Below are 22,050 nucleotides of genomic sequence, written 5' to 3'. Positions count from 1 at the left end.
GCTGGTAAAGAATCCACTTGCAATGTGGGAGACCTGGGTTCGATCCCTGGGTTGGGAAGATCCCCTGGAAAAGGGAAAGGCTACCCACTCTAGTATACTGGCCTGGAGAAGTCCATAGGGTGGCAAAAGTCAGATAAGACTGAGTCATTTTCACTTTCTAGTGTTTTTACATTCTTAAAAAGAAAAAGCAGTGACATGAGAAGTCCCATACCAAATACAATGATACAAATATTCAAATGCAGTAAATACAGAATAATTCAGGAAAAGGTTAAGAATATTAAAATAATAAAAATATATGTAGGTAAATACTAATATCTGGAGATAAAAGTTATATGAAATAATTTCTTATGGATCACTAATTGTATCTCTCAATTAATAAACTGTTCAATTTCTATTTTAAAGTTAAAAGGTTTTAATGCCTTAACTTCCCATGATCTTATAAAATATTGATTACAAAACTGAGCTGAGTCATTGACTGACATTAATATCTTTTCCTATTTACAAGCATAACTTCAGAAATCTCCAAAGAATTTATAAGTAAAATGCCACTCAAAACCTGCCTTTTCTCCTGGATGAAAAATGCAGAAGTTCAAGGTCATTCACTCAACAAACTCAGTCTTTCAGTATGGCGAATAAGCTATACATTGGCAATTTGCAACAAACAGACTTTTCTTGAAAACTTTAGCTGGAGCAAAATTTAAAATAATTTTTCCTGGGACTAATTAGAGAGACCCAAAGCCCAAAGCAGGTCAGGTTATGAGGAATGCCCCTTGCTCACTTTCAATAGCTTACAAATCTTTTATTTGTTCTGAGACATTTTTGAGCGCTTTAGGCATTACACGGAAGGAATTAAAACAATTTTGAAGGTGTGTAAGTGTTAGTCGCTCAGTCGTGTCTGACTCTTCGCGACCCCATGGACTGTATAGTCCACCAGGCTCCTCTGTCCGTGGGATTCTCCAGGCAAGAATACTGGTGTGGGTAGCCATTCCCTTCTCCAGGGGATCTTTCCAACCCAGGGATCGAACCCAGGTCTCCTGTATTGCAGGCATATTCTTTACTGTCATCAGGGAAGCCCCAAAACAATTTTACCACAAACAAGTGCTTACAATTGTGGAATAATTCACAGCCACCTACAAACAGGTTTTATTGATAAATATTACCTTTATTTAAGGTGTTGCCATTCATTTTCCCATTGCTTTGGTCTGCATCGCCATCTTGCTCATCAAGCTGTTCAAGAGCCAGCTGGCGCCAACTGCGTAAGGAGGACTTCCCCACCCAAAATCCATCACTGCTGTGGAATAAAGAGAGAATGCAAAATTATGCAAGCAACATTCTTAATATCCTTCTCCCTCATTTCCTTATAAAGATCATAACAAACCTGAATCAAAAGTTCAATATCTGCTTCTGTGCATTTATGCTTTCTTAATCTATTTTGGCCATTTTCACTCCTCACTACGAAACTGCAGGTAGTCAGACGTGCAGTTTGTCAACATTCTTACTTCAGCCTCTCTCAAGGGGACACCCTAAGGCCTGCTAGAATGGTTTTCCAACATCAGCATTTCCCGATTCCTGGACCCAGGCGAGCACCCGGCCTCGGGTTGTTTAAGCCTCACATCCACATCTCTGCTTCCACCTTTATAATGGATGGAATACAGCCGGGGGGTTGCCACTCAGCTCTATCTTTGCCTCAGTGGCGATCACTGCAAAATTTAATCTGACGTGGCTAATCACTCACTAACTTCTTTCTTCCGAAGATCCCAAGTCTCTAGGATTCATAAATAAGCTACTTGGTTTTTTAGCCTATGAAACAATATACACCATGTTAACATACCTCTTTACTGTTGCTTTAAGCAGATTATTTACAGTTTTGTAATCTTCGTTCAGTTGGTTCTTCAGACGCAACACACGACAGCGTTCTACTACACATTCCTTACACAGGGCTTTCACTGAGACAGGGGAAACGAAAGAAAAGACTGCATTCACTGACGGATTTTCTGTGATGAAAATGTTTTCAGCACTTCATGAAGCAATGAAGAATTTTAACCCAAAGTCACTAATGCTGACAATTCAGCCAACTGGTATACGTCCTAAATTATTTTGGTGACGTAAACATCAAGACAGCAATGGGGCTATCCTGCGTAAGGAACCACTGGTAATAAAACGTTATAATGTGCTTTGACTGTGCCACAAAGTAAAACCCTTTACAAGATTTTGATGCAAGTTCTGCCAGACAGTCATCAAATAATAGAGGCTGTAAGAGAGGAGAGTGATCAATGTTTCCGACAACTCTAAATGCCATGTTAATTGTTTAAGCCCTTCATGTGGGTATGACAGACCAATACTGTGAAGGGTACTGAATAAAATAACGAAACACTACTAGATGGCTTTCTCAAATGTATCCTATTTTGTCTGCTTTGTCAGAAAACAAAACAAAGCTGAATAAGCAGTATCGGTTTCTTTTATAATGTTGTAAATATACCATGTATAATGCTTCTTAACTTCTACTTGAGGTAGCAGATCCTTTCTGCAAAGTACATGAAAGATGAGGTCTAAGCACAATCTGAGTCAAATGATCATGGAGACCATATGAGGAGCAGTGACGCTCCCACATGCCACAACAGAGACCCAGCACCAAAAATAAACAAACACTTAAAAAAAAAAGATCATATGATGACGACTTAACGCAGCACTCCTTTTTTAAAGCAGAGAAGACAGCGTGAATCACCAGTTAGTCTTGGTCCTCCTCCGTATCTACTGTAGAAAATGTCAGCCGCATATTCAGATATTCTCTTCATAATCGATATTTTATCGGGGTGAAGCTTGTCGTGGGAACACAGGCAAGCGTGATTATCAATAGGCTTGGTAGGCGTTGACTCATCCAACCACTTCTGCAGCCACTCAAGAGAGACGAATTCATAGGGCTCTGAGGAACAAAGCAAGGGAAAGAGCCTATGTATTTTTACAGCCTTTTGACGGAATGACACATTCATTTTCCTCAAAAGGCAATGCAAACTCTTTCCAAAGTTAGCAGAATCAAGAAGACTCATTGTTCAGGGAAGATGTCTGATGAGTACAGCACAAAGCACCATTTAACTACCACTTAACTGAGTTCCAGGAGCTGTGCACACTGCCCTGTAAGATCGGCTGGTATTATTAACCACATTCTACAAAAGAGGCTTCCACAGAGAGAAGTGTCTTGCTTGATAGCACAGCAGAGCTCTGATCAGGACACCCAAGCTTGGTGACAAGCTATACTCGAAGCTAGCTCGCAAATCACATAGCCTCACTCCCATAGTGATTTTCACAAATATTTATCATCCATGTGTGATACACAACTGAAAGTTAAAATGAGAAGTCTGACTAGGTCTTAAATTAAAAAATTAACCTCACTCAGCTACAACCGCACAAATCCGTTTCAACACCGGAACTTTTCTTCATCCAAGATGATACTGACATTGATTAAAAGGTAGTTGATTTCCCCACACAAATCCATATTATGTATTTCAAGAAATTAAGCTATGTTAAGCAACTTCTAGGATGAAGTGCACCAGAGTCAAATGTATTGATTCCAAAGTTGGAAAAATTAAGATACAGCCAGACACCTCAAAATGAGTTTTAATTTGGGAAAACACAGCCCCAGAGTTCCATAAAAGCCAAAATTAAAGATAAAGGGCCAGCTTTGATTACTTACAAAGATCTCCAGTGAGTCCCAGCATAAAACATAGAAGAAAACATACAGAGGTTGAATTTATATATTTGTATTATGATACTATTTCTGATGAGATCTGAGGGATAGACAATTCAACTCAAAAGCCCATTTTGACCAATTTCATACTTCCCTGAAATTTACAAGTCTGAAAACTAACTTCGATTTTAAGTTCAGTGTAAAACATTTCAATTTTTACAAAAACAAAATTGGATCCCTTATTTGTGCTAAAACTGTATATCACAAACTGAGAGCCTTGCAACTGATTGGTCAGCTCTGACATTGCTGCAGAGGAAGAGCCTGGGACCACAAGCTGAGTCCAAGTTCTGCCACCAAGAAACTGAACTTGAGCAAGTCACTTGAACTCTCTATGCTTCAGATCTTTTACTTGTAAAATGAAGGTAATAATACCTGCCTTCCACCTACCTCACAGGGATGTTGCTCAATGTAAAAGATAAGATTATGTGAAGCATTTTGAGCTTTGTTGGAGGAAAAGAGATACAGAAAAGTTAATCGTATATTTGCACAATTATATAAAAGTGGAGACCTTAAGACTCAGGACAGGTAACATGACTGGGGCATTTTACACTACATAATGGTAATGAATGATCTCTACCCAAAAGAGCAAAAAAGAAGTCTTAGCATAGCTAATCTTTTCCCAAGGAGAGTTCCCATAGGTTAAACTTTAAGGCTATCAATATAAGATACAAAGATCAGAAAAACCTTGAAAGAGCTGTATCAACTTCTATCAAGAGTCTCCTTAACAACTGGAGTCTCCACTGAACAAACACTCCTGGCAGTTTCTCAAAGACGTTCTCTATTATTGGGATTCCAAAGCACGGATAACCAACTAACAAACAGGAGGAAGAACTCTGTCAAGTTGGGACAACACACTGTATAAAAATCTCAGCATCTGATGAAGTGAGAAAACTATCAAAATATTTACCAAAGGAAAATGTATACTATGCTTCAAGGTTATTTATATGCAGTTTTAAATGCCTGGATTTTAAACAGGAACTTTTCTTTCGAAAAGGGATGACGTCTAGAAAGACCATGGCATCAGAAATATCTGAAAGAACTTACCTAGAGATAATTTAGGATTATTAAAAAATAATTTATCTCAATTTAAATAAAAAGGGCCAAAAGTGTTCTGGTTCCTGGTGAGGTTTATATTTTATAGTAAATGACCCTTCTTTTAATATGTTCACAAAGATTTAGGAAAAAAAGTAACAAGATTTGATTGGCAGCACAAAACCATGGTCATTAATTTTGAGATCGACAATATTTTAGGAAAACATGGACTTTCTACCACGTATGGTTACTGTAAATATGAAAAATAATAAGCGCATAACGCAAGTGCTGATGACATATATACATACTCCGAGAGCATGAGTACAGGTTCTTATAGGTGGAATGAAAACAGCCAAGAGCACAGTGTAGATTTGAAACATAACATCTTTGGACCACGAGGTTTTAAAGCGTGACTCAAAAATAGCATTCTAGTTTATAGACCCAGAAAGTCCTTTCTCCTGTCCTGTGAATCCAGGAAGCTATCAACAAAGTCCAGAAAATAGATTTTGAGGTACCAATTCCTTTCAATAAATTCAGAGATTTTAACTACATGTTCACTTCCAAACTATTTCCGATAAAATTAAGGTCAGTCTAGTTCTTTACGATAATCCCAACTCTTGAAACAGAGTGAGAATAACAAATTACAAAGAAAGCTGAGAGTCAAATTAAGGTACAGTTCAGACAGAACTTTTGAGAGATATTTTTACAGAAGTAGCAATTGATATTCATTTTTTGCTTAAAGTTATACCAGTAATGGAAAACTGAGATATCAAAACAACAAAACCACAAGTACAATTATGCTTGAGTATTTATTCTCTAAAATTAGTAAAACTGTCTCTTTTTTAAGTAGGAGTTGGGTATGGGGAATTGCCTATGAAATGACAGAAAACATATTATTACAAATGGCATACCAGCCTTAAAAAGTTGAGGTTCCCTTTATGAGGCATTAGATGAACTTGAATAAACATACAGAGTAAAAGAATGAGCTGGACTGTGTGGGATAATTCTTAAGAAATTAGATGTCAGCAGAAAGCTTTCCTATTCTTAGACTATTTGATATTCAATTTCAGAATAATCTAACAGTATCATAAAAAGAGCACTCATATAAAAGAATGCCTGTTAATACTGCTGGCGCACAAAGCATGCAAGGAAACAGACTAGGCAAGTTGCTTCCACTGTAGCCTGATCAGATTTTTTCTTTTAAAAATAAGCTAATGTCTCACAAATTAGAAATACCTGTAAGAGTTATATATGCAGAGTCCTGACCTAAACCTCATAATTTATTAAGAGCTTCCCATTTTTAAAAGTACATGATAAGAATTATACGGAATGCTATACATTAAGTTAACGCTGGTTTACATAGTAAGTGTATAGGGCATAAGCTGGCATTAATGGGTTATAAATAAGGAAGGGCAGGGGAACGTTTGTTCATATACATTTGCGGACATAAAAGAAACAAGGCACTTAATGGCAACAGTGCTGTCCCAGAATATCTTACAGACCAGCTCCAGCAGGTAACCTTTGGTACAGCTCCTTGACTTCTTCATGCTTTGCTTTTCCTTTATCCACACTCTGCTTACGCATCTCGGCCATTTCCACACACCACTCCTCAAATTTGGAATTATCTCGATCCACCAGCTCCTGAAGAAAGGCTACTCAGAACAGCAAAGACAGAAAAACCTTTATGCTGTTTTCCAAAGACCAAGAACCGTGCCGAACTCTAAATTACAGCAAACACTGGCTGAGATTTTGGCAGCAACTTCATACTGCGGTTGCCCTCCAACCTGCAGGCAGAAGCAAAGCTGAAGACAGCCCCTAATAATACCAGGGGGTTCCTCAACCTGGTTCTCCATAATATCAGCCGACTGGAAACATCCAATGGCTCAGAAACACCATTCACAACAAATGGTGCCACGGAGCACAGCACAGGATTAGGTAAGATGGCAACTAAAGACTGCCTTCAGGCAAGCAGTTGGCTTTTCCTTTTTTAAAAAAAATTAAACCTAGAAGATTTATAAGTGGCTAAACCCACAACTGTTTTACAAGCTAAACAAAACAGAATGGAATTGCTCTTTAAATTCGTCTTTATTATCCACAGGCATTTCTTTAATTGCTTTTGTTTTTCTTTAGGGAGGTCCGTGGAATAGCTCTGTGAAAGCCTTCTTTATTTCAAAAATTCATCACTTTAAATCAAATTTATGATTATATGCACTTTTACCACTTACCATATACACAGTCAACCTATCATAATAGATAAAAATCACCGTTCTAATCATTGGTCTTGGAGCAAGGCATTCAAAAATCTCTGCCTTAGGTAATACTGAAAAACTGCGTACCTGGTACCTGAACAGCCGTGCTGGGTCTTTCTTGAGTTTGTAGTCTATAAACCAACATGTACGCATTTCGAGAACAGTGAGTTCCTTTGCCACACTTAGGTTTACGTGTCTGGGACTTGGAAGGTTCTGCTGAGGTAAGAGAAATCAAAAGATGATTACATTAGAATTCCTATCATTTGTTCATTCTTTTGTAGGGTAGGGAAAGCGGTGGGGGTGGTGGTGGTCATAGATAACAATTCCTAAAATACAAACTAAAGATACGTTGAAAGGCAATGTAAATTTTGCAGGCTGGGTATGTTTTTGAATGTTTATTAACCCCCAATGCCTGCCATATTCCATTTTTAAAAGCTGCAAAGAAGGTACTGTTTTTCACAATGACTAACCTGAACCAAATATATAGATTTTATTTTCCTGTTGGTCTTAAATTACAAAAATAAATCTAGGCTTAACTGCACAAAGAAATAAAATGAAATGTTTCCTCCCCGCTCCCCAAATGAAATGAAATGCTAAGATGAGCCACTAACCTCTATGAATTCAGAAGGAGAAAACGTTAGTGTTTTACATGGCATGTATATCACATGAAGGTGACCTTCAAATTGAGTCTGACTATCCCAGGGTAACTTTCTAATGGGGAGGAGGGCATGGGCAGTTCTGAGGAAATCAAGAACCAGACCCTCAACTGCCAGTGTACTTTTCTAAAATTGCTGAGGTTCCACTGGTGGTTTCCACTTCTCCTTTCAGTCATCTGTCTCCCACTTGACAAAAGAAAGATATAAGCTCCTATCCTGGGACAAGTCTTATCTCATCAAAAGATTTATTCACAGTAAAATTTTGTTGCGTTCAATCCCTTTAAAACCTGTATTGCTTTTACGGAATATATAGGAATATTTATTTAAAATGAAAACAAAACAAAACAAAACAAAACACCTTAAAACACTTTCTAACTTTTTGTAGCTTTACAGTCATAGAAAACTTATTATATTATATTCCATCATAACAAAATTCTCTAGGGTCAGTGTATGGAAACACTAGTACAGGACAAAGAGGAAGTATTAAAAAAAAATACTGTCATTAAAAAAAATATCAGTTCATGTAACTTTAAAAATAATGATGGCGATGTATGGAATCTCTCTGTTACATAATTTCATTTGGATACAAGAGTAATAATGCTGCAGTTTGTTTCAGTATTCATAATTTGTCAGAAGTTACATTATTGGGAGCTACTTAAATTTACAATGAAAAATCCTGGATTTTAAAGTGTGCAGTGAAACACAAAAGTTGTTCAATATTTCTCAGAGAATCAGGAGCAAAAAAGCTTAAAGACTACAGTAGTAGGGAATTAAAAATCTCAGCATGTAAAAGGAAAAGCTGTTGGTCATTTCTAACTAAAAACTATTAAGATTTAAGATGTTCATTAACTTGTGTAAGGTGGAATATAAAATGATTCATAAACGTTCACAAGAGACTATAAGAATGAATGACTAGTGCTCGCTTTGGCAGCACATATACTAAAATTGGAACGATACAGAGAAGATTAGCATGGCCCCTGAGCAAGGATGACACGCAAATTGGTGAAGCGTTCCATATTTTTTGCAAGCAATAAATGCTGGAGAGGGTGTGGAGACAAGAGAACCCTCCTACACTGCTGGTGGGAATGCAAACTAGTACAGCCACTATGGAGAACAGTGTGGAGATTCCTTAAAAAATTGCAAATAGAATTACCTTATGACCCAGCAATCCCACTGCTGGGCATACACACCAAAGAAACCAGAATTGAAAGAGACACATGTACCCCAATGTTCATCGCAGCACTGTTTATAATAGCCAGGACATGGAAACAACCTAGATGTCCATCAGCGGATGAATGGATAAGAAAGCTGTGGTACATATACACAATGCAGTATTACTCAGCTGTTAAAAAGAATTCATTTGAATCAGTTCTGATGAGATGGATGAAACTGGAGCCGATTATACAGAGTGAAGTAAGCCAGAAAGAAAAACACCAATACAGTATACTAACACATATATATGGAATTTAGAAAGATGGCAATGACGACCCTGTATGCAAGACAGGAAAAAAGACACAGCTGTGTATAACGGACTTTTGGACTCAGAGGGAGAGGGTGGGATGATTTGGCTGAATGGCATTCTAACATGTATACTATCATGTAAGAATTGAATCGCCAGTCTATGTCTGACGCAGGATACAGCATGCTTGGGGCTGGTGCATGGGGATGACCCACAGAGATGTTATGGGGAGGGAGGTGGGAGGGGGGTTCATGTTTGGGAGCACATGTAAGAATTAAAGATTTTAAAATTAAAAAAATAAAAAAATAAAAAAAAATAAAAAATAAAAAAAAAAGAATGAATGACTAATGGAATTTAATAAGGATTTCCTATTTTTGATAAAACAGATAAAAGCAGCAATGTAAGCTGCATATAATGAGGCATTAAAATACTGGACTGGGATCCTAACATGTAGAGTCTCTTCCTCCTAAAATGTTCTAAAATTTGAACCTATATGGAGAGCCTTAACAATGCTTTTTAATCCTAAGATTTTCTTACTAAAAATGAAACAGATCAAAAAAACTCGGTAAAGAACAGTTAAATAAAACTAAAGTTTAATTATTCACAATTTAAAGCTAAGTGTCAATTTTGTTCCTATTAAGAATATCACAATAAGAAAAAATATAAGCAAATGTTACTTAAGAGCCTGAGTATTACGTAGGTAAAGTGGGAGCGCCATTGCTATATATCTAAAATGTGACTTAAAATTGGAAAATCCTTGTAGCACCACACCTGGGTGGAGCACTACTCACACCTCCCACTTTCACCTTTCAAGCTCTATGGAGGTACAACTGATGAACAAAAATAGTGTACAGAAAATAAAAAGAAAATCTTCCTTCAAATTACAATATAGCCACTACATGAGCACCTACAGCAAAATTCCCTATGCCTTCCTTGAAAGCCAATGTCCACTGCCATGGTCCTCCACTTGGGCAAGTGGGATTGATCCTTAAGAAAGGACAGTGAAAAAAAAAAAAGAAAGGACAGTGGCGGGAGACACCCACCTATTCCCATTCCTTTTCCCTTTTTGCATCTCATAGTCCAAGTGACAAACAGTAAGGAAGTGATTAAAACTTCAGCCAAGATGGCTCCTATCGGAAAAACTGTCCACTCTGTTAGAAAATAAACAGGTACTTAGCCCACGAAAACCAAGGTGATGAGAACTATATACTAGAAACTATTTCAGGAAGCACCCTTTATAGCACACCTCATTACCATGGAACAATAAGCAGCGTAATCCCCACAGAGGCATGGCTCCACACTCCAGGGTTGCAGTAAGATACTTAACAGTGAAGGGGAGATGCTGTTCAGAGAACCAAGTTCCCCTACTATTACTTCTCAAAAATGTATGTCCTGACCCAGAGAAATATATAGTCCCAATCCTACTATATTAAATCTACTGCTGCTGCTGCTGCTGCTGCTGCTGCTAAGTCACTTCAGTCGTGTCCGACTCTGTGCGACCCCATAGACAGAAGCCCACCAGGCTCCCCCATCCCTGGGATTCTCCAGGCAAGAACACTGGAGTGAGTTGCCATTTTCTTCTCCAATGCGTGAAAGTGAAAAGTGAAAGGGAAGACACTTCAGTCGTGTCCGACTCTGTGCGACCCCATAGATGGAAGCCCACCAGGCTCCTCCGTCCATGGGATTTTCCCATAGTTTTTAGCTTAATACTTACACCCTCTTTCCCAGCTGCCCACAATTAATCTGTTAATTGAAAATGAAACATACGCCTTCAGACTGCTAAAAACAGGACAGTATGGAACCATCCCTGGAGCAAAATCACCTTTTTCTTTTTTGTCAAGTCAGATGGGTAATGTGCCGGTGTCGTGACAAGATCTGGAGGGAGGCACAAATCACGCAATAGCGCGAACACCCAACCATCATCCTCATGAACTACAAAAGGATCCAAAATCACTTTTTGAAAGAAAAATCCAAGCATTGCTAAGAAAGTTCAGAGATTTCACGTGTTTAAGAAATGAAAACAGCATCGATAGTCCATAACAATCTTGGGCCATAATAATTTCTCACAGACATTTTTGTTTAAAAAAATAAAATTATATTTTAAAAGGGCACTCACAACTTAAAGGTTTTACCTAGATCTTCCTCAATCCCTAGTTGTAATTTCTTCCCCTCCATCTTTTCTATGTCTTCATCATTAAACTTATACCATTCGCCAGACTGTGGATCTTTCACGTGGGCAATGTAGTGGCCAGAATAAGCACTCACTCCTCTGTGTATGAGGACCGCGCTGAGTTCATACACATAGGACCCACCTAGGAAAGGAGAAGGGGAAAAAGTTAAAGAAATTTTAGATGACATTATTTCTTCTTATATCCTGAGCCTGCACTGTAATGATTACAATTCTTTATGCATCCAGTTGAACCCAAAACATGTCACCTTAGATTTAAAACATTTAGTCTCATAAAATAACGTGGCAGTCACTGTTTTTATCACCTCTCTGTCAACTCTCTATTCCCTCTGCAATATGTACAGATGCAAAGCTACAGCATATTCTGTGCACTTAGGGTCACGAAGTTATCCTGCAGTACACTTCCCCTCACGCACTAACGGACTGAGCCGTGTGCTCACCAAGAATCAGATTGGTCATATTTTCTAACTTCTTACAGAAATTTACTACACACAAACTAGTAAGATTTGAATGCAAAATAGAAAAGCTATTACTTCTAGGAAAAAAAGAATTTTTAAAATTAGATGTATCATTAAAGAAAAGTGCTTTCAAAATAGGTGTAGATAAGGGAATTCCCTGGCGGTCCACTGGTTAGGACTCTGGGCTCTCACTGCCGGAGGTGAGGTTTGGATCACTGGTCAGGGCACGGAGGTCCCACAAGCCATGGGGCAGCTGAGCTCACGTGTGCCACAACCACAGAGCCCATGCCCCATGACAGAGCCCCAGCGCAACGCCCCCCCAAAGCCCTGAAATAACCCATGGACCTAGTCGTGGATGTCTCCACTAAAAGTAAACTGGCCAGGTTCTTACAGCATGAGTGAGCAAGGGAACCTTAAGCACTGAACTTGATCTGCAATGATACCTAACCCGTAGGGACCCCGGGAACCTGGCAGAAAGAAACCTAAGGTCTCTCTCGAGGAGGTGGCTTCATCTCAGCCCTAAGTGAATCTCCACAAAAAATTTTAGAGGGACTTCCCTGTTGGTCCAATGGTTAAGACTCTGCTTCCACTGTGGGGGTGGGGGCTTGGGGGGAGGGGATGCACGCTCAGATTCAGCCCCTGGTGGGGGAACAAAGATCCCACATGTCACACAGTGCAAAGAATAAAAAATAAAAATACCATAAAATGTTTTCCAGAGATAACCAAGTACAGAAGACCTGGTAACATTAAAATAACCAAATGGGACAGCAAAAAGAAACTTACAAAATACTCCAACAATGTCAGTCATGGATTATAAAATTAGGCTTCTATGTTTAGAGAAATGAGAAACTTGAAAATCTATAGGCAAGTGACAGGACACAAAAGTGACGCAAATTTTCATTAGAGAAATTTAAGAGTATAAATTAACAAGAGTGTAAACAGATTAACCGATCCAGTTAAAAGAACAAATTATTTAACTAGATTTTGTTCATAAAAATTAGGAATTCTTCAAAATACAGACAGACACACCGACGATGTTTTTCTCCAGCCACCAATGGCCCAGATGAACAAGCAGAGGAGGCGGACTGAGATTAAACAATGGGTTAGGCTTCACCTGGCAATATCCCAGGAGGCAGAGCTACACTGTAACTACTACACTGTAGTATACCACACTAGAACGACACTATAATGTTTAGGGGTGCAAGTTTATATAGCAAAATGCTAAAGCCAACACACAGAAAAAGTAGTGACTGCCAACAACTCAGACTAACGGCTCTATTTCAGGAGGAAGGAGACTGCACCCAGGCGGGTCACACAGGAAGCTTTGGAGTGGGTGGTACTCAGGAAGATATTCACTTTGTGATAATTCTCTGAACCGTTTATTTCTGTATTTTTATTTTTATAGATGTCTTCTACTTTATCATTTTTAAAAGAAGAGGAAAATAGAGTGGAACAAAATATACAGTATTTATAGAAAGACAGGTAGGTTATGACCTTCAGAAGGGCTGAGGGAGGGTGGAAGACAAAATCACTGAAGGAGAGAAGTCGTTATCAGGTCAGCTGAAGACTGTCTACAAAAGCGGCACCTAGTAGTATCCTCAAGTTATTAATGAAGACAATAAATCACAGAAGTATTAGCAGTAACTATGACTATTACCAATAGATACAGGTTTTTATTATCACATTATCACTGTTGCAGATAACCTGAAAGAGTACAGAATTAAAATTCCAACTTTATGAAAATCCTTGCGCTGTGGGTTTCTCAGCAAACAATTTAAAAGATCATTTATTCCTTCCGAGTTTTTTTGTATGGTATGAGAACAGAAAAGGCACTGATGAATGTCTGGTATATCTATTCCCATTTAAAGGGCTTCTCTGGTAGCTCAGCTGGTAAAGAATCCACCTGCAATGCAGGAGATCCTGGTTTGACTCCTGGGTTAGGAAGATGCGCTGGAGAAGGGATTGCCTACCCACTCCAGTATTCTTGGGCTTTCCTTGTGGCTCAGCTGGTAGAGAATCCGCCTGCAATGTGGGAGACCTGGATTCGATCCCTGGGTTGGGAAGATCCCCTGAAAAAGGGAAAAGCTACCCACTCCAGTATTGTGGCCTTCAGAGTTCCATGGACTATACAGTCCATGGGGTTGCAAAGAGTCAGACATGACTGAGCGACTCTGACTTCACTTCTATTACAGTATTACAAATCTGTCTTAGTATTTTGATAACTACATTTAAGTGGCAAAAGTCTATGAATTTTATTTAGACTTCATGTTGTCTATAGGGATATTAAAATCCCCAAGTAATATGGCAGGAGTTAAGTTAGTAAGCTGCTAAATATTCAAGGTATGAGAATCCCTCAGTCTACACATCTGTGTATCTGCAGGTTCACTATTTAAAAAAATAAATTCTCCTTTTAAAAACAGATCACCTTTTTAGATCTATCTTTTCTGTTTTGTGTGGATATACGTGTGCTGACACATAGGAATAAGAATATAGAAAAAAAGAATATGAAAGTGGAAGCGTTATTCTTTACGATATGAATTGGGAAAAAAAAAATATAATAAATTGAATCATGATAAGAACTATTCGAAATCATACACTGGAGTGAAGGAAAGGAATAATGTGGGAATTCCCTGACAGTCCAGTGGTTAGGATTCAGAGCTTTCACTGTGAGGGAACTAAGGTCCTGCAAGCGGCAAGGGGAAAAAAAAGGGGGGGGGGGAGGAATAATCTGTGCATTTCCTACATTCCTAACCTCCAAGAAACCACTAAGTAACCAGGCTTCTCTAATTTCAAATAATTGACTATGCAAAGGAGGCAGGAAGCAAACTACTATAGGCAGTGAATGACTGTGAAGTTCACTCAACCAGGCAAGCGTAACAGTAACACACAGCACCGGGCGCAGCAGCTTTCCTCTCCCAGCTGTGAGTGTGGCGCGGGGGCAGCGCGGGGGCCGGCCTCCGGCGCGGCCCTCGGGCTTTCTCTGGCTGTGGCGGGCGGGGGCTGCTCTTGGTGTGCCGGCTTCTCACGGCAGTGGCGCTCTTGTGGAGCGTGAGTTCTGGGCGCACAAGCTTCAGGAGTTGTGGTACACAGGCTTGGCTGCTCCACAGCATGTGGGATCTTCCCAGACCCAGGATCGAACTGATATCCCTTGTACTGCAAGGCGGATTCTTAACCACTGGACCACCAGGGAAACCCCTCAGGTATACATTTTAACCTCCGTATACTGACTAGAGAGTACCATGCATTTAAGGCTTAAATATCACTTCCCCACCTTCCCAATCATTGCTTTGGAAGGTTTTAGATTATGGCTTGGCACCAGAACTGTTTTATGGAGACAGGTTCTGATATAATCTCTGTATTAAAAATTTCACGAACATTAATGTCAATCTTAAAAGAGAAGTAAAACGGTCCATCCAGTAAGGGCAGAAGAGAAACAAAGGGCAAGATGCTTCTTTTCTCTAACAAGGATCATCCTGTTTAGTAAGATGACGACTAGCAAAGAAGAAAGTAATTACATTACAGCATAAATACTGCAACCAGGCCATCTAATGTTTCTGATAAAATCTTTTTTAAAACCATGAATGGAGGCAATGTGGAGACCCTTAATTTTATGAGGAATTCAGATATAGTAGTGAGGCTAACAAAGGTTTACTTTGCCAACAAAGGTCCGTCTAGTCAAGGCTATGGTTTTTCCAGTAGTCATGTACGGATGTGAGAGTTGGACTATAATGAAGGCTGAGCACCGAAGAATTGATGCTTCTGAACTGTGGTTGGAGAAGACTCTTGAGAGTCCCTTGGACTGCAAGGAGATTCAACCAGTCCATCCTAAAGGAGATCAGTCCTGGGTGTTCACTGGAAGGACTGATATTGAAACTGAAACTGCAATACTTTGGTCACCTGATGCGAAGAACCGACTCATTTGAAAAGACCCTGATGCTGGGAAAGATTGAAGGCGGGAGGAGAAGGGGACGACAGGGGATGACATGGTTGGATGGCATCACTGACTCTATGTACATGAGTCTGAGTAAACTCTGGGAGTTGATGATGGACAGGGAGGCCTGGCGTGCTGCAGTCCATGTGGTCACAAAGAGTCGGACACGACTGAGTGACCGAACTGAACTGAACTGAAATGAGGCTAAGGCAACAAGAGTGAGTTCAGGAATAGCAAAGGAATTTATTCTTTATTCTTTTATATCCTTAATTATATAGATATTGATGAACCATCTAATCTTCATTATGTACTCACTTATAGAAAATAAAAATAACCTTTCAACTCACCTAAAATGCCTTTGTTCTTAGAGACTGGCAAATAAAATTTAGTGGTGAACTCCTATTCTGTACTCAATGCAAGTGGATCACAAGTTACAGTCTCTGAGCACTGTAATTATCACTGCTTGGTAAAAATATTACCTTTGTGTTCCACATACGGCTCCATATCCAAAATTTCTGAGAAGCCAATGTAGGTATTCAGCTTTTTCTTATGTCCAGTTTGCCTAACCAAGAAGAAAGCTAATTGTAATTACATTTAAAACAACCATAAAACAATGTGTAAGTTCTACTGGCTTCTTTAAATAAACTGGGGAGTAGCTAGGTAGATTTCTTTTTACAATCTTGCTCAAAACATGTCATTGAATTGGACAATAAATAATCAACAAGCTAAAAAGTATGAATTTAAAGAGCTAATTCCAAACAGCACATTTCCATACATTTTAATTTTAATATAAAAGAAAACACACATGTTCCAGCTATATAGAAGAAATGCACATGTTAAAAAAAAATCGTCTGATTTTACTTATAAAAGGTCTATTTCCATGGGAATGGGGGTTGCACTGTTGTGAATAGAAAATTTACTCAACTTCTTATACAATAATATAAAATATTAAGGTAACTGATAAATGTCTGCTTTTCCTTTGCAGTTTTAAGTAATTTTACAGAAAAATAAGGATTCTCTACTTTTCTAGTTTTTAATTATGACAGGCTCCATCTATAACTTTCATCCCCAAATCCAAGGTTTCAAATTAAAAGCATTTTACTATCATATCTATGGTAAAATCTGTACATATCAGTCCACAGTGAGCAGCCAAACACCACGACTCGCACATATTTACCTGTCAAAGACAAAACGCATTAGCTGCAAGTTCAGAGTGCAAGGAAGACTAAGCAGTCGGATCTTCCTGGTTGCGTTCTGTTTGCTTTGACAGTTTTCACAAAAGTATCGATTGTCTCCTTCTAACTTTTCTTCCTGATCAGGAATAAGGCACATTAGTTTAAAAAAAAAAAAAAAAGATTTTTTTAATGATCAAAACTCTGATGCAAATTACAATTTCACTTCAGCTAACAGTTTTCACTCAAGCTGTTAAGATCAAGTCATTATAAATAATGAAGGACACACAAGATTAAGTTAGATTAGCAATGACATTATTAACTTGTATACAATGATTTAAAACTGATGTTTCTTTCTGAAATGTATGATTTTAAAAATGCTTGGGTTTTAGGTCTTTTTTTCCTGATAATGGCGTTGCTGGGAATTGAAGGAAATAGGTTTTAAAAAGAAATCATATGTACTTTAATGCAGCAAAATTAATTTTAAAACAGTGAAAATGGTTGGAAAATACCTACGGGCACCAAATATGAAACTGTATATGCAAATTTCACACGCACACACAGTTAAAATTACTAAACCGCATTCATGACACAAAACTGAGAGTGCAGAAAAACTCAATGCTAGAGCGAACGGTGGTTTACTGTTAACTGTTTCCTGTTTCTGCACCAGCTTTTTGTTACAGACTGCGCTTCAGTACAGTAACACAGCACCAGCACTGCCGCTGCCTGCCTCTGCTCCACTGACACTCTCCCGTGTGCTCCTCACTCACATCCCCCTCAGGGTCTCTGACGAGCTGCGCCCCTGTCCCTGCGCCCCTGTCCCGTCTCTTAATGTCTGAATGTCCCAGGGTCCAGTCTTGGTCTTCACCTCTCTCATGCCCCTGGTGATTTTACTATGCCCTGACGCTTTCACCCTGAACCCTATCAGGTCTGACATGCCCCAGTGCAGACTCTTACTTCCTCTCCCAAACTTGCTCCTCCCACCCTCCTTCACATCTCAGTCACGCCAACTCCATTCTTCTAGTTCTTAAGGACAAAACCTTAGTAATCCTTGACTCCTCTTTTCCTCCGTATCCAGTCGGCAAATTTCTTCAGCTCTACTTTGAAAACTCCGAACACTTCTTATCCTCTCTTCAGTTAACCCGTGGTCCAAGTCACCATCAACTCCTTCTGTCTGCCCTTGCCTCACTGTTAGCCTTTTCTTAAGACAGTACTCAAAGTTTTCCTGTTGAAACAGATTACATAGCGTACACCCCTTGAGGGCACTGTATTTCACTCAAACTTCTGACAAAGGTCTACCAGGCCCTCTCTGATATGGCCCTTAGTTATCTCTTCTATGACGTCTTCTATCATTTCCCCCTTGTCTATTTCAACCACACTGATCTCCTTGCTGTTCCTCAAGCCTGCAGACATATTCCTGTCTTAAGCCCTGACCCTGTTATTTCATCTGCTCCCCAGTTCTTGGCCTACTCACTACTCCACTTTAGCACCCTTCCACATTCTCCGTGCCCTGCTTTAGTTTTCTTCATCGCACTTATTACACTTGACACATTAGATATTTTTCTATTTGTTTTCTTGTTCCTTGTTGCTCCCCATACCACTACATTATAAGCTTTCTTAAAGGCAAAAGATGTTTGTCTGCCTCATTCACTACGGTTATTCCCAACAGTGGAAACACTGCCTGAACACTGCAAACAGTCAGTATATAGCTGAATGAATCCAGTAAGTGAGTGCTTCGAGCTGCTGATGGCTGTGCCAAAAACAAAAGGTAAGAAAAGTACAAAAATATTTCAAGAAAGTAAGCTATATAATAAGCTTATCTTCTATGCCTATGTGTCTGTTCCTACATGATTACAAAGGTTTCTGATTAGCAACTTTTCCACTCTGAACAAAAGAGAACCATTTCCTTGTCTCTACATAAATCTAAACACACAGAGAGAGAAACATGGAGTGGAGGGGCTGAAGAGTGGTTATATTTTGATGTAAAAAATTACATTCAACACTTTCTATTTCTCATTAAGTGAAAAAGTAAATTAATCTTATGTTAACATAGCTTATACTTTCTTATTCTACTATACCCCAATCACACAAGCTTTTATACATACATTATTCTACATATAAAACAACCTGAAATAGCCAAAAATTATGTTAAGGTGCTTCTGTAATTTACAGTTAATTTACAGTTTCTTCTAAATCATTAGAAGAATTTCTTCTAAATTTACAGTTTCTTCTTTAATTTAAAGTTTCTTCTAAATCATTATATAAACAGTTCATATGGAGAAAAAGTTAAAATAATGAATTTATCCATTAAATCAAAAGGACATTCGGAGCAGTATTTAACTGTTGGGAGCAGAAATGACAAATATGCCAAAATCTGAATACCTTCAAAAATTCCGAGATACAATCTGTTAACTGTTTGTGGCCTTGGATATTTAACTCCAGTTCATAAAATTTTGATAAAAGCTTAGATTCTCTGCCACACTGGTTGCAGCTATAATAAAGCAGAGCAAGAACATTATGATCAGAGTGGGAAAAGCAATAAGGTTTTACTGTTCTATAACCTGAAGATACAGAAAGAAACATTACCTTAATTCTTTCACTGACATTTTCTACACTATGTATACTCAAAAAATAAAACAAAGTGATTGATGAGGCCATGCATTTTATGATTAGGAAAATGTTCAAGAGTTATTTTACTTTTGGTATCGAGTAGGCTCCAATTTTACTCTTGTCAGCTCACACCACAGCCATAAAATAAACAGCAAGAGCTCAACCAGACAGTTTCCAACACCTGCATAGGTTCAATTGCAATTATCAGGTCAGTTGTTTACCTGTTCCCATAGAAACATATTACTATAAATATCTCAGGTCCCATGATAAGCCACTAAAGCCATAACTCGGACCTGAAGTCAAAATTACAAAACACATAAGCAACCACCTCAGAATAAAACGCATCATGAGAAAGTGGAAACACACTTACACAGTTACATAAGCATATTCCCCACAGAACTGCTGTTGGACAATGTTCCTCACATCGGGATTCTTTTGTTTAGACAAAGTATCTTCCAAAAGAGACATAAAGAGCTTTGAAAATTCTTGGGCATCCTACAATACAGGTTTGAGTTAATTAAAAAAAACAAAAAAACATACCTTGCTTTTCAATTTCTGCTACAAACAGTAGTAAGTAAAATAACCCAGAAGCTGTCTGTACTTAGAACTTAAAATTTCTGAAAAAGGACTACAGCCATGTTGAATCCATTTTGTGCCCACATATGAATTTTCAGAAATGGAATCAAGGAAAATGTGTAATATGCTAAGCAGTAAATAAACGCTCTAACTCAAAACAGAGGAAAATTAATTTTTTAAAATTTCTTCATTTCTTTCTATAATGATTAAAAGGAATGCTTTTTATATTAAAAAATAATAATAATTAAAAGAAAAGTTCTTACCTGCTGTTGCCCTGTGTCCAAGCCCAAGGCTTTCACAAATCCTGACGGGTCAATGTATCGCCTATTACTATTTTGTAACAAGGCAAATAAGTACTGGAGATGCTCACAAATCGTTTGAGGCTCATAATCTATTAAAGAAAATGTTTGTTTTTAAAAAACTGCTATTTAAAAAAAATATGTACACCTCGTCACATGAGGACATAATTAAAAAAACCTTATGTCCAAACTAAATTAGTGTTTTATTACATTTTTTTAAAACTTTCAAAGAAATTAGTAACCACATCTTTTGGAAGTAATGAGGCAACCTTGGCTGTCCATATACATCCCCTAAAGGCAAGGGCCTACCCTCGTCACAACAATAATGATCATGACTACAGTTTCTAGAGTATCAAATCCCACCAAAACTTCCAATCCAATAAAAGTCATATACCATATTTACTATTTGCCAAATACTTTAATATAACCCCCATTCATGTGAACTTGCCACAGAGCAAATGATACATTGATTCAAATCTGAATGAACAACAGAACAATTTACTGGTAAGAATCCTAAAATTTAGTTTCACGTTTTAATGAGTTTCGGAAAGAAAGTGAAGTTACTCAGTTGTGTCCGACTATTTGCGACCCCACGGATTGCAGCCTACCAGGCTTCTCCGTCCATGGGATTTTCTAGGCAACAGTACGGAGTGGGTTGTCGTTTCCTTCTCCAGGGGATCTTCTTGACCCAGGTCTCGAACCTGGGTCTCCTGCATGGCACGCAGATGCTTTTACCATCTGAGCCACCAGGTAAGTCATCAGTTGGGGGAAGGTGCCTGGAGAATCCCAGCGACAGGGGAGCCTGGTGCGCTGCCGTCTATGGGGTCGCACAGAGTTGGACATGACTGAAGCGACTTAGCAGCAGTAGCAGCATGCAAATAGGAAGCATGGATCAAGAGCCCTAAAAGATCTGAATTTTCCCTTCTGTGTTGCCGTTATCAATTAATTGACTTTCAGCTCCAAATCTACCCTTCTTTGCCTGCTCTGTGCCAACAAAGATGAGCTCTGCAAGGATTCCTCCTTCGCCAGCTAGTGCAAGGTTGACTCTTGTCAGTAGAGGGCGCTGGAGGGCTCCACTGGGCCTCTTGTCAGGCTCTGACCACTCAGCCAGCAGTGATCAACAAACACTCTCTTAATTCATTAAACAGCAACTCCTCTAGTAGTTTCAGTGGGATGCCTCTGGTGGGATACTTCCTCTTAAGTGACTGCCCTGTGAATGACCCGGACACTCTGTGCAGGGGATTCCAAGGCCCAGTAACTTCCTGAGGACCGTTTCCGGCAAGGAAACCCACTGAGGTATCTGTTTCTTTTTGGCCATCCAGTGATGCAAGAGCTGACTCATTCAAAAAGACCCTGATCCTGGGAAAAGATTGAGGGCTGGAGAAGAAGGGGACGACAGAGGATGAGATGGCTGGATGGCATCACCGACTTGATGGGCATGAATTTGAGCAAACTCTGGAAAATAGTGAAGGATAAGGAAGCCTGGCGTGCTGCAGTCCATGAGGCTGCAGAGAGTCAGATATGCCTTAGCAACTGAACAACAGAAGTGAGCTTGGGCAGCGCTTTCTCCAGTGAGGTCTGGACCTCAAAGCTGGTCAGCGGGCCCAACGGCTCCTCCTTGTGCGTTCTTTTTCAGCCCTAGAGTTGGTGGCTGCTCCCCTATCTGCTATGTCTG

At 39.0% G+C, this 22,050-nt stretch overlaps 1 protein-coding gene and 2 non-coding genes across 18 annotated transcripts in view; 1 reads left to right on the top strand and 2 right to left on the bottom strand.

Moving 5' to 3' along the window:
• Positions 1 to 22,050, bottom strand: part of USP48 (ubiquitin specific peptidase 48) — a 74,512-nt gene that overhangs the window by 27,796 nt on the left and 24,666 nt on the right. For 4 of the 16 annotated variants that reach the window (XM_060411466.1, XM_027965548.2, XM_060411470.1 and 1 more), the window contains exons 4-14: positions 20,340 to 20,467; positions 19,871 to 19,995; positions 19,273 to 19,381; positions 16,896 to 17,029; positions 16,198 to 16,280; positions 11,274 to 11,453; positions 7,114 to 7,242; positions 6,280 to 6,429; positions 2,726 to 2,923; positions 1,832 to 1,946; positions 1,161 to 1,291 (exon numbers count right to left, since the gene is read on the bottom strand). In XM_060411466.1, the coding sequence (XP_060267449.1) occupies positions 1,161 to 1,291; positions 1,832 to 1,946; positions 2,726 to 2,923; positions 6,280 to 6,429; positions 7,114 to 7,242; positions 11,274 to 11,453; positions 16,198 to 16,280; positions 16,896 to 17,029; positions 19,273 to 19,381; positions 19,871 to 19,995; positions 20,340 to 20,467 (1,482 nt within the window). The remainder of the gene's footprint in view (positions 1 to 1,160; positions 1,292 to 1,831; positions 1,947 to 2,725; positions 2,924 to 6,279; positions 6,430 to 7,113; positions 7,243 to 11,273; positions 11,454 to 16,197; positions 16,281 to 16,895; positions 17,030 to 19,272; positions 19,382 to 19,870; positions 19,996 to 20,339; positions 20,468 to 22,050) is intronic. The other 12 variants (XM_060411467.1, XM_027965550.2, XM_060411472.1 and 9 more) reach the window with 5 other exon arrangements.
• On the top strand, positions 8,598 to 8,704 carry LOC114113273 (U6 spliceosomal RNA). The gene has a single exon (XR_003588336.1). It is a non-coding gene; the product is annotated as a U6 spliceosomal RNA (small nuclear RNA).
• On the bottom strand, positions 10,981 to 11,085 carry LOC114113439 (small nucleolar RNA U13). The gene has a single exon (XR_003588473.1). It is a non-coding gene; the product is annotated as a small nucleolar RNA U13 (small nucleolar RNA).

The sequence above is a fragment of the Ovis aries genome, chromosome 2, assembly GCF_016772045.2.
Source record: "Ovis aries strain OAR_USU_Benz2616 breed Rambouillet chromosome 2, ARS-UI_Ramb_v3.0, whole genome shotgun sequence".
In the NCBI taxonomy this organism is placed as follows: domain Eukaryota; kingdom Metazoa; phylum Chordata; class Mammalia; order Artiodactyla; family Bovidae; genus Ovis; species Ovis aries.
Note: the sequence above shows the minus strand (reverse complement) of the source record. Positions and strands in the feature narration are given on the sequence as shown.